The 14,695-nt window shown below is 33.7% G+C and overlaps 2 protein-coding genes across 4 annotated transcripts in view; one reads left to right on the top strand and one right to left on the bottom strand.

Annotated features, from left to right (window-relative positions):
- Positions 1–5,620, top strand: part of LOC106869750 (EF-hand calcium-binding domain-containing protein 4B) — a 113,286-nt gene extending 107,666 nt beyond the window's left edge. For all 3 annotated transcript variants that reach the window (XM_014915613.2, XM_014915614.2, XM_014915615.2), the window contains one exon: positions 629–5,620. In XM_014915613.2, coding sequence (XP_014771099.1) covers positions 629–716 — 88 coding nt within the window. In that variant the 3' untranslated portion in view covers positions 717–5,620. The remainder of the gene's footprint in view (positions 1–628) is intronic.
- Positions 5,621–6,438: 818 nt separating this feature from the next.
- LOC106869753 (protein FAM221A) overlaps positions 6,439–14,695 on the bottom strand; it is a 20,159-nt gene continuing 11,902 nt past the window's right edge. Inside the window, exons 4-8 of the mRNA XM_014915619.2 lie at positions 14,058–14,248; positions 11,955–12,167; positions 10,668–10,763; positions 8,733–8,827; positions 6,439–7,074 (exon numbers count right to left, since the gene is read on the bottom strand). Coding sequence (XP_014771105.1) covers positions 6,979–7,074; positions 8,733–8,827; positions 10,668–10,763; positions 11,955–12,167; positions 14,058–14,248 — 691 coding nt within the window. The 3' untranslated portion in view covers positions 6,439–6,978. The remainder of the gene's footprint in view (positions 7,075–8,732; positions 8,828–10,667; positions 10,764–11,954; positions 12,168–14,057; positions 14,249–14,695) is intronic.

Genomic DNA, 14,695 nt, shown 5'->3' with positions numbered 1-14,695 from the left:
TTTACGACGGGCTTCTTTCAGTTTCCGTCTACCAAATCCACTCACAAGGCTTAAATTCTGTGGAGACTGGACTCTGCTCCAGAGTCTAAGGGACCTGAAGGCTCAAAACAAACATCATCATCATCATCATCATCATTTAACGTCCGCTTTCCATGCTAGCATGGGTTGGACGATTTGACTGAGGACTGGCGAATCATATGGCTACACCAGACTCCAATCTGATCTGGCAGAGTTTCTACAGCTGGATGCCCTTCCTAATGCCAACCACTCCGAGAGTGTAGTGGGTGCTTTTACGTGCCACCAGCACAAGGGTCAGTCAGGTTGTACTGGCAACGGCCACGCTCAAAATGGTGTATTTTACGTTCCCCCTGCACAGGAACCAGTCCAGCGGCACTGGCAATGACCTCGCTTGAATGTCTTTACACGTGCCACCAGCACAAGTGCACCATCACAATTTCACTTTCGCTTGCCCCAACAGGTCTTCGCAAGCCGAGTTTAGTGTCCAATGAAGGAGACGACGTTGGCATGGGTGCCAGTCGTCGAATTTAATTCGATTTTGATTTCACTTGCGTCTTTGTTACAGTTAAGTGAAACATTATTTATTTATCTATTTTTATTCACTTTTCAGTGTTTTGAAAGAGAAAGAGGATGAAGAACTGGAAAAAGTTTTGGAACTGAATAGTGAATCATCTATTAAAAAAAAATGTTGCAGCTGATATCAAAGAATGCCAGTTAAAAAGAAACCTATATAGTTATATATTCAAAGATTTATAATTGATTAAAAAAAACAAAATTAAAATAAAGGAAAATGAAAAAGTAAACAATCTTCTAAATAAACCAGCACCTGGGTTAGGAAATGTAAATATGAAACCCATTCTGCATTTATTAAATAACTTTTATCAGTGCATATTACTGACAGTAATATCTTGCAAGCATCCATCCTTATTTATGGTTAAAGACAAATAATGTGACTGGTTTTTAGCAAAAATCAAGTTGTTTAAAGAAACGTGGATACTGAATTTATCTTTCTTTAAAATTAGAAAGTAAAAAGGTATATATAATACCATGTGTGTGTATATTTGAGTGCATGTGTGTACTAAGTGTCCCTAAATTTTAAGAATTCATTTTCCTAGAGAATCAGTTTGGATCTGTTCGATTTGGTTCACAGATTTTTTTAATTAATGTTTTTTGACTTCATATACTGGTGGAATGTCTCATGCAGAACATGGTATACTTTGACCATTTTTGACAAAATTTGGTATTTTAAAAGTTATTTTGTGTTGTCGTATTTGGGTAATTTCAACCAATCAACGATGTGTATTTAGCTGAAAAAAGTTACTGCTGTTTGTGATAGCAATCGAAGAGGAACAACTTCTGGGTCATCTCTAATAAATGTTACCACAAGTATACAAAGTTTCAATCTGTTTAGTTAAAAAAAAAAGTTAATAAAAAAATCTTTGCACCAACCTGAACAAATCCAGCAGTTTTATATGCTGGATCTTTTAAGTGGATGTCTTTTAATCAAGGGGAATAACTAGATTTGTTATGATGAAACATTTTTGACAAATCTCAGAAATGAAAGTTCCTTATGCATTTGTGTATTACATTTTTTATTATGATAAGCATTTAAAACTTATGCAAATATTTACTCCTTCAATGAAAAGGGCATCACAGAAGAAGCTGAGCATTTTATAAACCTGTCTTCCTACTATAAACAACATTTCAGATAGAATTCAACGCCGCATTTTACTGGAGATGAATTTTGACATAATAAGAATCTCATTAATTTTTATTAAAACAAAAATTTAAACTCTTTATTCAATTTATTGATAAAAGTTTATATTATTTTAATATTTTAAAAATAGTATCATGCAAGGTAATTGTAACTTTATATGTAGTTCTATGTTTATATATCATCAAACATTTTTTCTTTTTTTTTTTTCCTTTTTTTTAAAGATATTATTTCTTGACACTCATTGGGGTTTGTATTTTAGAAATGTCCTTGATAACATATCAGATGTCAAAAACAAACTGGAATATTTCTATATATTTCTTCATTAATATTTCTCTTATTTTCCTTTTGATCTCACCTCACAATATTTGTTGAAAAAGAAAGACAAAACAGAATCAAGATTGTGTTGTGTAATGTAAATTGGATGATGATAGTTTTTGTTCCAATGGAAATATTTACCTGTCGACTACAAATCTATACATGTGATATCCGTGTAAGCATGGATCATAAACTCTGTCTTTCATATAGTGTCAATCTATGATCCTTTACTCAAATAATAATGTATCTTAATGTAGTTTATCAAAACTGAATGGTTATCTCACTCTTCAAGTTTCATGCCACTACAATCTTCAGGTGAGAATGCTCATGCCTGAATTTCACTGCAGCATGAAACTCAGATTGCAAAATAAACATTCAATTTTAATAAACCATATACTCTACAACATCTTCTCTCATTCATTTGACACAATTCATTATTTACATAATACACATGTGCATGTGTCTGCATATATATATATATATATATATATATATATATGTATATATTTATATACATGTGTATATTTATATGTATGTAGTTCTCAATGCATTTTCTTCTCTTTTTAGATGTATATAGCAATCAATCTATATTCTAAATGTTGTATTAATGTTTACACATATCTGCATATTTAAATTACATCATTAATTTTAATTTTTTAGTCCGTTTAAAAGCGAATGAGATTTTGTCACACAATAATTTCATATTTATCTAAATTCATGTTATGCATGTTTTAACCAACACTAATCCAAAATCTTTGACATTTTCACATTCCCTTCTTAGTTCGTTTAGCTGCTAGCTGTCCTTGTCAACTTATTCTAACGTTACTAATTATATATTATATTCTTGATTTTCAGAGGACACACTGTTTCACGATAGTAAATACTGCAATATCATCATAGGAGATATGTTGCATTTTACTGTTGTTAAGAATCTCAAAATTTACGTATATGATCTTCTAATAAGCCATAACACTCTTTATACATCATATCAAATGGCATAAAAGATGCTTGAGCATATTGGATTCACCTCAATTTCAGCAGCACATATTTAGGAGAAAAATATTTTAGTGCATCAAAGTATCTAATGTTTAAAGTAACTTTGTGTATAGGGCCTGGGTTGATTTTTGTGAGACATTGATTTGGGAAAAGCGTCTTATATGCTATCAAATACAGTATACTATGCCAATATTTCCTGTATCCCTCTGGTTTTCCCACCCTTGATTTTAGGAGAGTCATAGGGATAGAGTCCTTGGGCACCTTCTCCATAAGGGCCTATCAGAAATAGCTGTCATTAGACTTTCCAGCTTGATTCCCAAGCATAGCCATCTGAGGCTGTCAATATTATCCAAGCATCTCATTCTTGGTCTACCGCTACCCTACATCTCCTGCCAGTTGCTTCGGCTTGAAGAATCCAATTCTTTCTTGTGACATTCTAATCACATGTCCATAGTAACATAGCTGTAAATTCTCAATGCAAAAACAGTAGTGGTGTCTCAATCTGGAGATTCCCTTATCTCCAAGTTATGCACCCTATCAAATAACATTTACTTTAGAGATCCTGCGAAGAAACCCCACTTCAGCTACTTCACATTCACAATCATACTTTTCGTCAACATTTAATATTCACTTCTTGTACCTCATAGGTAAAACAGCCTTCAGAGTATGTAGTGTTTAAAAATGTCAATGTAACTCACTTGTTCATGAAATGGAGGGTTGTCGTCCCCTTTTTGTTTTCTGTAGTAAACCTAAAGCATTGGTAATTTTAGCAGCCTAAATATTTTAATGCTATATATCGAATGTAGTAAATTTTGTGGGGGTTTTTCCCTTCTTGCCTTACTTACTAGGTTTGGAAGATGAGGCAGTGCCCATGGCCTTCGCAGACCCTTCCAGTCTAATGAAGACTGATGCCATGAATGTTTTTTTCTTTTTTGAACCTTTGTAAGTCGGCCTCTGAGGGAAAGATATGAACAGGGAGGGAATTCCAGAGGGCCGATGCTCTGGGAGGGAAGGACTGGCTATGAAGATTAGTGAAGATCCTAGTGGAATTTCAACTGTTATTCCACTTATAGGATACGGTTTGCTATGGATGTTTCCCCATTTACTCTGTCTTCATTTTTCTCACAAGTTGTTGAAGCAATATTCTAAATGATCTGAGGTGGATTTAATATTTAGATGTCAATACTTATGAATTATACATATATATATATATATATATATATATATATATATATATATATATATATATATATATATATATATATATATAAACAAGATGCTAACTGGATATAACTGTTTAGAAATATTTGGAGAAGTTTTATTTAAATTAAATTTTTCCAATAATTGCAGTTTTTAAAGGGCAAAATTACAAGAGGAAAAAGACAAAAAACATCACATTTAAAATTATTTATTAAACAAAACAAAAAGTAAATAAATAAAAGTAATAATAATTCTAATTTACTTGCACACTCTGTCTGAATATATTTTTTTTTTTAACAGTTGTTTAGCAAATATGTGATAAGAAAATATCTTCAGCCTTTTGATACCAACTTGTTCAAGACTATCCTTAGTTCTATGATATACAAATAGCCTGTTTTCAAATTATCTAAATTAAAAACCTCCATCAAAATTTCATGTTAAATTATGTTCTAAACAGCACCCTGCTAATTAGAGTTATTCTACTAAATACTTCATTATTGTCAAAACTACTTGGAGAAAACGTTTTAAAAGAAAATGCAGCGGTTAATATTAACTTATGTTTAATATTAGCTTATGTAAAGTTATTTTTCCCCTGAAAGATTATGGTGGTAGTTTTGAATACAATGAAAACATTGTTTATTACAATATATATATATATATATATTGATAGAAAAGGTAAGACAACAAAAAAATGAATGAGACCTCGATATTATGTAAATAGAGGAATTTATCTGTAATATAATATGTGACAATTATTCGGTTACAACCGAATAATTTTCACATATTATATTACAGATATATATACATATATATATAACATGACTGTTTATGATAACATTTTTTTAATCTGTTTGAAGTTATAGTAAATTATAATTCAATTTCTGTAGTGCAATTTCTGAAAATTTGTTCAGTAATAAGCATTGATCCATTTAGTATTCAGATTACTTTATCAAATGTAATGCCTATTTATCCACATTGTTTGAATTAATCATGCATTATCTTGTAGCTTTGACTTTTCAATAATTTAAAATGACATTGTAGGTTAGGGGTGAGAGATCTCGCTAGTTTGAACATAAAACAGATAGGATACTTTTGCTGGATATGGTCAGTTTAAATGTTCAAGGTTTAAAGTTTAATTTAAGTACAAGTTGTATATTATGCATTCTAAGGTCAGCAATTATCAACTCACAAAATTGTACAGAAAAAAAGAATGCTTGTAAATATTATTTTTAAGATTTTTTTTTTTTTTTTTTTTTTTTTTTTTTTTTTTTTTTTTTGGTGACTGGGGAACTAAAAGTCTCAAACATGAACCAGTAAGATCTGCTTAACATATCTTGAATATTTTACATAATAAAAATATTTACTTATACGTTATTGAATTGTCTTTTTGTTAGAGTCTGTTTCATTGCAATTTCCTGTTTATGTAAAACAAATTTTTTAAGAATTTATATTTTGTTTCTTGAGTTTCATTCCGGGACCAAATGTGCTCAGCCACACAGTGGTGCTGGAGTATGTTTTATTCATATATGATGGCTGTGTGACTAATTTGTTTGCTTCCAAACCACAGGGTTTCAAATTCAGTCGCATTGCATGACACTTTGGGTACATGCCTTCTAATAGCTCTGGGCTAACCAAAAGCCTTGTGAGTGGATACAGTACATAAAAACTGCCCATCATATATATATATATATATATATATATATATATATATATATATATATATATATATATATATGAAGAATAATAATAAATGGAGCAAAATGCGAATGATCAATAAGTTCCTTATTGATCATACGCGTTTTGCTCCATTATTTATTATTATTCTTCATATCTACTCAAAATAACAGTAGCATTCTTCCCTTTCATTGGACTGTCACATTAAGTTGACAACATACTATCACTTTAGCAAATAGTATGTTCGCTGATGTGCAGAAACCTTTGTCAAGCTGAAATAAATTTATTAGACATGCACCAAGTAACATTGAATGGAATAAAGCTATGTGCACTTATCTTTAACATGCTCTTGTGCATTCAAACATAAACAATACACTGCACAAGTTCTCTCCATACTCCAACAAAATATTTATTCCTTGACTGATTCAAAGTTATGTTTTCATAATTTTATCTACAATGATGATTTATTTATCAGAGAAATTTATGACATGATAAGAAAAACGCAACAGAATCTGAACTTTGATTGTATTATATTTATTGAAATGATAAAAATAATTTGAATACATTTGATTCTTTTGGCACCAGTTGATTGCAAGCATGAAGTATTGGCTGTGATTTGAACTCATTATGAAATTGGAAGCTTCCAAAATGACTTTCTTCTGTACCAAATCAAAATGTTCAGTCTTATGTTAGATTTTGTCAATTTTTACTAAAAGTCACAGACCAGATTATGCAATTAAGCAAAGTTGATGAATTTACATATGCAATTAATTGACAAATTTTATAAAGATTTGAGACTCAGAAGTTGTGTGTGTGGAAAAGTGATGCAATTAACCAAATTATGAAATTATCCAATAGGTAATTAAGCAGAACCAACTGTATTTGGTTTGAAAAATTTCCATCAACAAAATGAGCTTAAGTTTTTAAAAATTTTAAATCTTGGCATAAAACTGTTTTCTCTTGGTGTGGCTACATAGGACCATGGGAGTTGTTCAGATTGTATTTACAAAGAATGTAGAATTCATAGGAATATATGCAGCATTTTACAATCGAAGATTTTATTTATTTGAAGTAGTTCTTTTATACTTTTTTGAAGTATCTTGTGAAGTACTTGGCAGTGCAAGATTTGGCAGAGCAGTATTCTTCTCTTTAAGCTGAAATTTATGAAAATTGACAATTTCAACATGACAATAATCTACTTTGCAGAAAAAAAAATCTTTGAAAAAAGCCATAAAAATTTTTAATATATCTTCTTAAAAAATATTTTTGAGTTTTTATTTTTATTACAATTAATATTTGAAGCGTGTTTTGATATTTTAACTTTTTTTTTACTTGTTTCTATCATAGAACAATGGCCATGCTGGGGCACTGCCTTGAAGGGTTTCCAGCTACCAAATTCTCCCACAAAGCATTGGTTGATACAGGGCTACCATAGAAGACAATTGCCCTAGGTGCCATGCAGTGGGACTGAACCTAAAACCACATGGTAACAAATCAAGCTGCTTAACCACATAGTCATGCCAGTATCTGATGATAAGATTATTCTGTAAATCTTGTCTTATGCCTCCATTTAGCCCTTAATCAGCCCTGATTGAGCAGATCTCAGTTCAAAGATATCTCAGCTGTGGCTATCCAATTCTTTTCAAAGAATAATTTACTCAGACCACATTACACACTATTTCTTTAGTTTTAAGGCAGTAGCCTGTGGTTTTAGGGAGATTTAACTACTATTTCAGCAAGTTGAGTGACCATATAAAAGCTTTCTCATTTGTCCAATTCTGTCTTATTTTAGTATGGAACCTTGACCCATAGGTTACAGGTTTTCTTATATTTTACGTTATACAATGTGCTGGCTCCTTTAAGCATGTCTCAATATATTAACATCAAATAACCAATATAAAAGTCTTATATATATTTATATATTAGCTTTAGATAACACTTTTACATTAGTTATTTCATGTTAGTATATTGAGACATGCTTAAAAGGGCCAGCACTATTGTTTGCTCTTTTCTGGACTATTGTAAAGGTCTTTATATTTTTGGTGGTAAAACCTATTCATTCCAAAAATGAATTTCCGAGGAAGAGCCTAATTTGTGATTTCAAAAGGATTATATTTCATTTTGTTTTGAATTAATTAGGTTTGGAAACAACTTGTAGAGTTCTTATTGGATATATGTACCAAGTAATGTCTACACTTCTATTTTTCCTTTCTTTATTGTGTCAATATGGAATATATAGATTTTCATATATATTCTTTGCTATGGATTGAACTGATGGACTTGGATGTTAAACATACCTTTGAAGGATTTAGGCCCTTACTTCTATATATTAGAACGATTGTGCTGACGAACCACAGACGTTTTTACGTAAGTAAAAGAGTCGATGGCGAAACCGGTACACAATTAATTCTTTATTTTCTATATTTTTCATTTTGTCCTGCCCACCTATGCTCTGGTGTTTGCTGAATTTTTTTTCTGGAGAACATGATTTTTCTTTGTGGTTGGGGTGTTGATGACCTCTTTCTAGCATATTGGATGTCCACCTAGTGGTCATCCCTTCTTATACGTATATATATGCATTGGAAGAAAAGTTTGTACCATTTTCTGATTGGTGGCATTTTAACACATGACAGAAACATACGATATATACATATTTTCTGGTCTGGTTGATACAGTGAGGCAACGATGTTATACACATATATTACATTATGCATATATCTTATCATACATATCTATTGATACAGTTTCTTGGAAACTGGAAATAAATGGAGAGAGTGGGCAGGATTAATAATATTGTTAATGTTTCTCTTACTCGTTCCTGATACCGACGTTCAAAATATTCCATATCTTTTTCTCCTGGTCGCCGAAGAGAAGATTCAAGCATTTCTACTTCTTTCGCTGAAAGACCTAATTTAATAATAATAATAATGATTTCATTTATTTTCCACAAGGGCAATACTACTACTACTACTACTACTACTACTACTAATAATAATAATAATAATAATAACAACAATAACGATGGTGGTGGTGGTGGTGGTGAGAAGCAGCAGCCATGATGATAGGATGGCTATTTATTGGTTCCCCAAAATGTATAAGCCTTTTCTATGACTTCAAACTATGAAATATCACTGTGTGATTCAAAGATTTGAGATGTTTTTTTTAGAGAATTGTCTATGTTTGCTAAAAGTTAGAGATGTTTATAGATTCTTATATCTTAACTATGATATGATTTTCCATAGATAGATTCCTTTATTGTAAATATGATGTGATATTTTATCGATGGATTACTATAGTTTTGTTAAAAATTTGAGATGTTGTTCATAGATCCCTATATCCTAGCTGTGCTATGTCCAACTTGGTGATACTCCTCAAAAATCTAGATTTCTATACATAAATCTGTCCCCACACTGGAATTACAGTGAGCTTATATCTGTTTCCTCTTCACCCCCCCTCTCTCTCTTTCACCTCGTTTCCCACTCAGTCTTCAGTGCTGCTATAAGCAACCACAATGATAGAATGGCTATTTAATGATTCCCCAAAAATGTGTGAGCCTTTTTCTAATTACTTCATACTATGAAATATCACTGTGTGTGATTCAAAGATTTGAGATGTTTTTTAGAGAATCGTCTATATGCTTGCTAAAACTTTGAGATATTTTTAGATTTTTATGTCTTAACTATGTGAATGTTCCATAGATAGATTCCTTTATCGTAAATACAATGTGATGTTCTGTAGATAGATTACTATAGTTTTGTTAAAACTTTGAGATGTTGTTCATAGATTTCTATATTTTAGCTATGCTATGTCCAACTTGTCAATGCACATCTCAAAAAATCACCTAACACCCGTCCCCAATCCACTGCCAGGCCTGTCAACAACCAGTCCAATCAAACAGCCTGTATTAGTAGACACAACAAGTCCACTCTCCTATTTACCACTGCAGCAACATTAGTAGCTAAACCAACAGCCATAAATCTTCCATAATTTGTTGTCTAAAGAAATCAGGGAAGACAGTATTAGGACCTCTAGGCCTTATAGTGAAGATATAATTATAGTAATAATAGTGAAACTATAGTAGTAAACAAGAAAGTAATAAGGTAGGGATTATTGTAATGATAGTGGAATTATAATTGTGAACAGGTAGATAATAACCCACAATGATTAACAAGTGGTGTTGTGAAACCATTGAGTCATCGGCGACTAAACCGGCAACCCCACTAAACTTGATTGGTGAGGAGGGTGGATCTTTGACACCCTGCAGTATTAAAAGTAAAACCCAGCAAAGGGTAGACAGAACTCGTGAGCCTTGATTGGCAGTCTGTCTGGGAGAAGGAACACTCTGATTTAAAGCTGGGGTAGATATGACTCCTCAGTCACTGTGGTGACAACCTGTCAGTGTCCAAACCAGCCATAGAAAATCTGAGTGATGGTTGGCGATAAGGGAAGTATCTAGCTATAGAAAATCTGGGTGAGGGTGGGCGATAAGGGACGTATCCAACCATAGAAAATCTATCTCAACAAATTCGTCTGATCTATGCAAGCATAGCAAAGTGGATGTTAAATGATGGTGATGAATAGTATAAGACCAGAAACTTGTGGGGAGGGTACACTGGATTACATCAACCTTCTTAGTGGAATTGTAATAATGGCTGATTCACACACCACGTATATGATCAATTTGCACTTTGCAACAGTTTTGCATTTTTACAGGAATTTAAGAGTAATGTTTAGAAAGAGGGCTTACCAGAACCAAGAGTTTTTAAAGAACTAAGCTGAGATCGGAGGAAAGGGTCATCAGATGTTATAATGGGTTGAGACAAAAATTCTTCGCCTGGAGCTCCTGTAACAAAGAAATACAAAGTTATTTTCGAGTCTTGAAGAATTTCAGTTCTTTGTGTTTTTATTTAAGTTATCACCTGTAAAAGTGCATGGCATAGTGGTAAGGCTGTTGCGCTCATGATCGTAAAATTGTTGTTTCAATTCATCGACCGGGCAATGAGTTGTGTTCCTGAGCAAGACACTTCATTACATTTTGCTTTTGTCCACTCAGTGGTAAAAATGAGTAATTTTTGCAAATGAATGGTTTCCTGTCCAGCGGGAATATTGTTGTTGTTGTTGGCACTCCGTCGCTTACGACGTCGAGGGTTCCAGTTGATCCGATCGACAGAACAGCCTGCTCGTGAAATTAACATGCACGTGGCTGAGCACTCCACAGACACGTGTACCCTTAATGTAGTTCTCGGGGGATATTCAGCGTGACACAGTGTGACAAGGCTGGCCCCTTTCAAATAAAGGCACAACAAAAACAGGAAGTAAGAGTGAGAGAAAGTTGTGGTGAAAGAGTACAGCAGGGTTCGCCACCATCCCCTGCCGGAGCCTCGTGGAGCTTCAGGTGTTTTCGCTCAATAAACACTCATAACGCCCGGTTTGGGAATCGAAACCGCGAGTCCGCTGCCCTAACCACTGGGCCATTGCGCTTCCACCCAGTAGGAATATATATACCAGAGAAACTAGGAAACCAGCCTCATGAGCCTATATAACACTGAAAGGAGCATTGTCCTTTTTTATCATTATTATATCAGCTTACACAAATTCATAATTGTTATGATACATGTTGAGGATGCATCAATAAAATGCTAGAGAAATAGCTTAAAGAATGGCTGAATTCTATAAGAAATACAGTTCAAATGAATATGTTTTCTTCCCATAAATCATAGCACTGATCGCAACTGCAGCTTTAATATTCCATCCAGTTTTAGAAACACTGCCCACCTCATTAGCATGCTACTCAGTTTTCAGAATTTATTTCATATGCACCTCACTCTAGTTATTATCCCTGGATTCAGTCCACTTTCGTTTTCTGAAATGTATTTTTTGATAACAAAATGTTTTCATAGCTTCCATCTTCATGCTGTTTCCTAAATCCAGCTCACCTTTCCCTCCGTATGCACCTTATATGTAATTGGTTCAAAATTTTGACACTCAAACAAAGTAGGTATACCAAAGTGCAATAGAATTCTTTAGAGCTTACCAACTCCACTGTCATCCAATCTCATGTAACCATCAAGCAAAGAAGAGAAACCTGTGATTCCACCCATAGCAGCATAAGAAGTCGGTTGCCCAGTCGGGTGGCCTCTTTCTTCTCTCTCCTTCTGAGTTTCAATCACTGTTTGATGCATATTTATTGGATAGCCGCAACCACAAGTTGTAGAGTTTTGGAAACCAAAACACTTGCAACAAGTTTCTAGTTTGTAGAAGAGAATAAAGAAATAGAGAATAGGTAAATCATGTTGTGCCGTTAACAAGATCGTTTTTAAATGGACAGGGTGCCATTGATGTAACTATGAACAGTATGAAAATAAAACTTCATTTTTTTATAAAATGTGAAAAAATGTGAAAAATGCAAACTAGAATTCTAAATACAAAGTGAGGCGAGAGTACGGATGTGTGGTTAACAAGTTTGCCTAATAACCATATGGTCTCAGGTTCGGTCCAACTGTACAGCATTCTGAACATGTGTTATGAATGCCTTGGGCCAACCAATGCTTTTTGCAAGAAAGTGGTAAATGGAAACTGTATGGAAACCAGTCATTTCTCCTTATTCTTTCACGTTCCTTTCTTTCCCCTACTTTCTATCTACCCTTCCTGTTGCCAAGCCTCACTTACATACAAGCAAGGTAATATTTACCCTCGACTAGACATGTTTTCCACAGATGATTGAAAATGACCAGCTTTGCTTGTATAATAATGATGATGCTCATTCACAACCATCATCTGTATACCTATACAAAGGTACACACATCCAGACAAATATACATACATACATGATGGGCTTCTTTCAGTTTTCCTTTACCAAATCCACTCACAAGGCTTTGGACTACCCAGGGCTATTGCAGAAATTATCTGCCCAAGTCACTTTGCAATGAGACAGCCTTGTTGGGAAACAAGCTTCTTCACTATACAGCTACATATGAACCTATTTTATATATATATATATATATATATATATATATATATATGTATGTATGTATAATTTCAATTGAATTAGGTACTTAAGTTGAAGCACCAAGTCTGTCTGGTATTATCTGCACAGCTCGAAGTAAGGTGGGTAAAATCAAAATAAGCAACAGGATATCAAGTAGTGATGCAGTATGACCGTTTCAAGAGACTCCATTTAATTAAACAACGCAATCATTACATCAATTTAGATGCAGTGCTATCTTCAGCTTCACAAAATATAGAATTTTTTAACAAGTTGGACACAATAATATAATTTTTCTTAAATATTTTAACAGAGTAAGAAGATGGAAGAAATCTATGTTGTCGCTATTGAAGCAGAGTGGCTAAGAATAGACTACAATAACTTAGAATCACATGGAGCATAGTAGGGTCACATGGTTGTAAGGGTTGTAATTCATGTCTAATTTATTTATCTCTTTATCATCTGTTAATATCTCTTTATAGTCTGAAGACCTGTTGGGGCAAGCGAAAGCGAAATCGTGATGGTACCACCGTTCGAGCGTGATTGTTACCAGCGTCACCTTCCTGGCACTTGTGCTGCAGCTTTGCGTTCCTGGCACTTGTGCCGGTGGCATGTGAAAAGTCATTCGAGCGAGATCATTGCCAGTGCCGCTGGACTGGCTCCTGTGCAGGTGGCACGTAAAATACACCATTTTGAACGTGGTCGTTGTCAGTACCGCCTGACTGGCCTTCATGCCGGTGGCACATAAAAGCACCCACTACACTCTTGGAGTGGTTGGCGTTAGAAAGGGCATCCAGCTGTAGAAACTCTGCCAAATCAGATTGGAGCCTGGTGTAGAAGAAAAGTATTACAAATTCAACCCCTTTCATTCTTGATATCATTTCTATTCTGTGTAAGTTGGCCCTTTTTGTATATAAACATTATATACATTTTTTGTATCTCATGTATCTAATATACTTTATATACTGATCTGTCTAACTTGCTTACCCTACATTTACTTATGCACACACACACACATATATATATATTTACACATACATGTATACATATACACATACACATAACAACATTCTGTACTGTAGATGATGATGGTAATGATTAGTGCACACATGTACATGTAGAACTTTATTTTTGTTTTTGTTTTGTCTTTACCTTTCCTGCACTTGAACGGATGGAGTGCTGAATGTTCTTCAACTGGATGTTTACAATGGCACCTGAGAAAATTGCTCCCAGTAGAATAGACGTAGTGGAATGACTGACATAAGCAACCATTAACACGGCATGGAAGCAAGATAGGTCTTGTAGTTGGAATGGTCTCAAAATCCGTTTTGTGTTGCTTATATCTGGAAGTAAAATTTTTTAAAATGGTGAGATCTTTGGCATCCGGTAAACATAAAGAGAAACTTTATATGAAAGGGAATAATGAATTAAATCAATACAGCTGTATTACATATACTTATATTACTGACCCTTCCCAATTGCAAGGAAGAGGCAAAAGCTAAGTTGAGGTTTGGTGGGTTTGAACTCTAGAGGTCAAAAGACAGCGCTAAATACTGTGAGATCCTTTAACCAAATACATAGCTCTTGACCATATTTGCTAACTTGTAGAGCTAGCAAATATCAGATATCCCCTATCTACAAAGGAGTGTTGAAAAGTTCCTGGATTTGAGTAAAAGAAAATACAAGAAGATCAGTTAACTATGATGCTATTTAACATATTCCCCTCTCAGATTCATACATTCATTGCAATGGTCCTTCAGTTTTTTTAAGCCCTGTAAAAGAACTTAGAA

This window comes from Octopus bimaculoides, chromosome 7 (genome assembly GCF_001194135.2).
Source record: "Octopus bimaculoides isolate UCB-OBI-ISO-001 chromosome 7, ASM119413v2, whole genome shotgun sequence".
Classification (NCBI taxonomy): Eukaryota; Metazoa; Mollusca; class Cephalopoda; order Octopoda; family Octopodidae; genus Octopus; species Octopus bimaculoides.
This window is presented reverse-complemented; position numbering and strand designations above follow the sequence as displayed.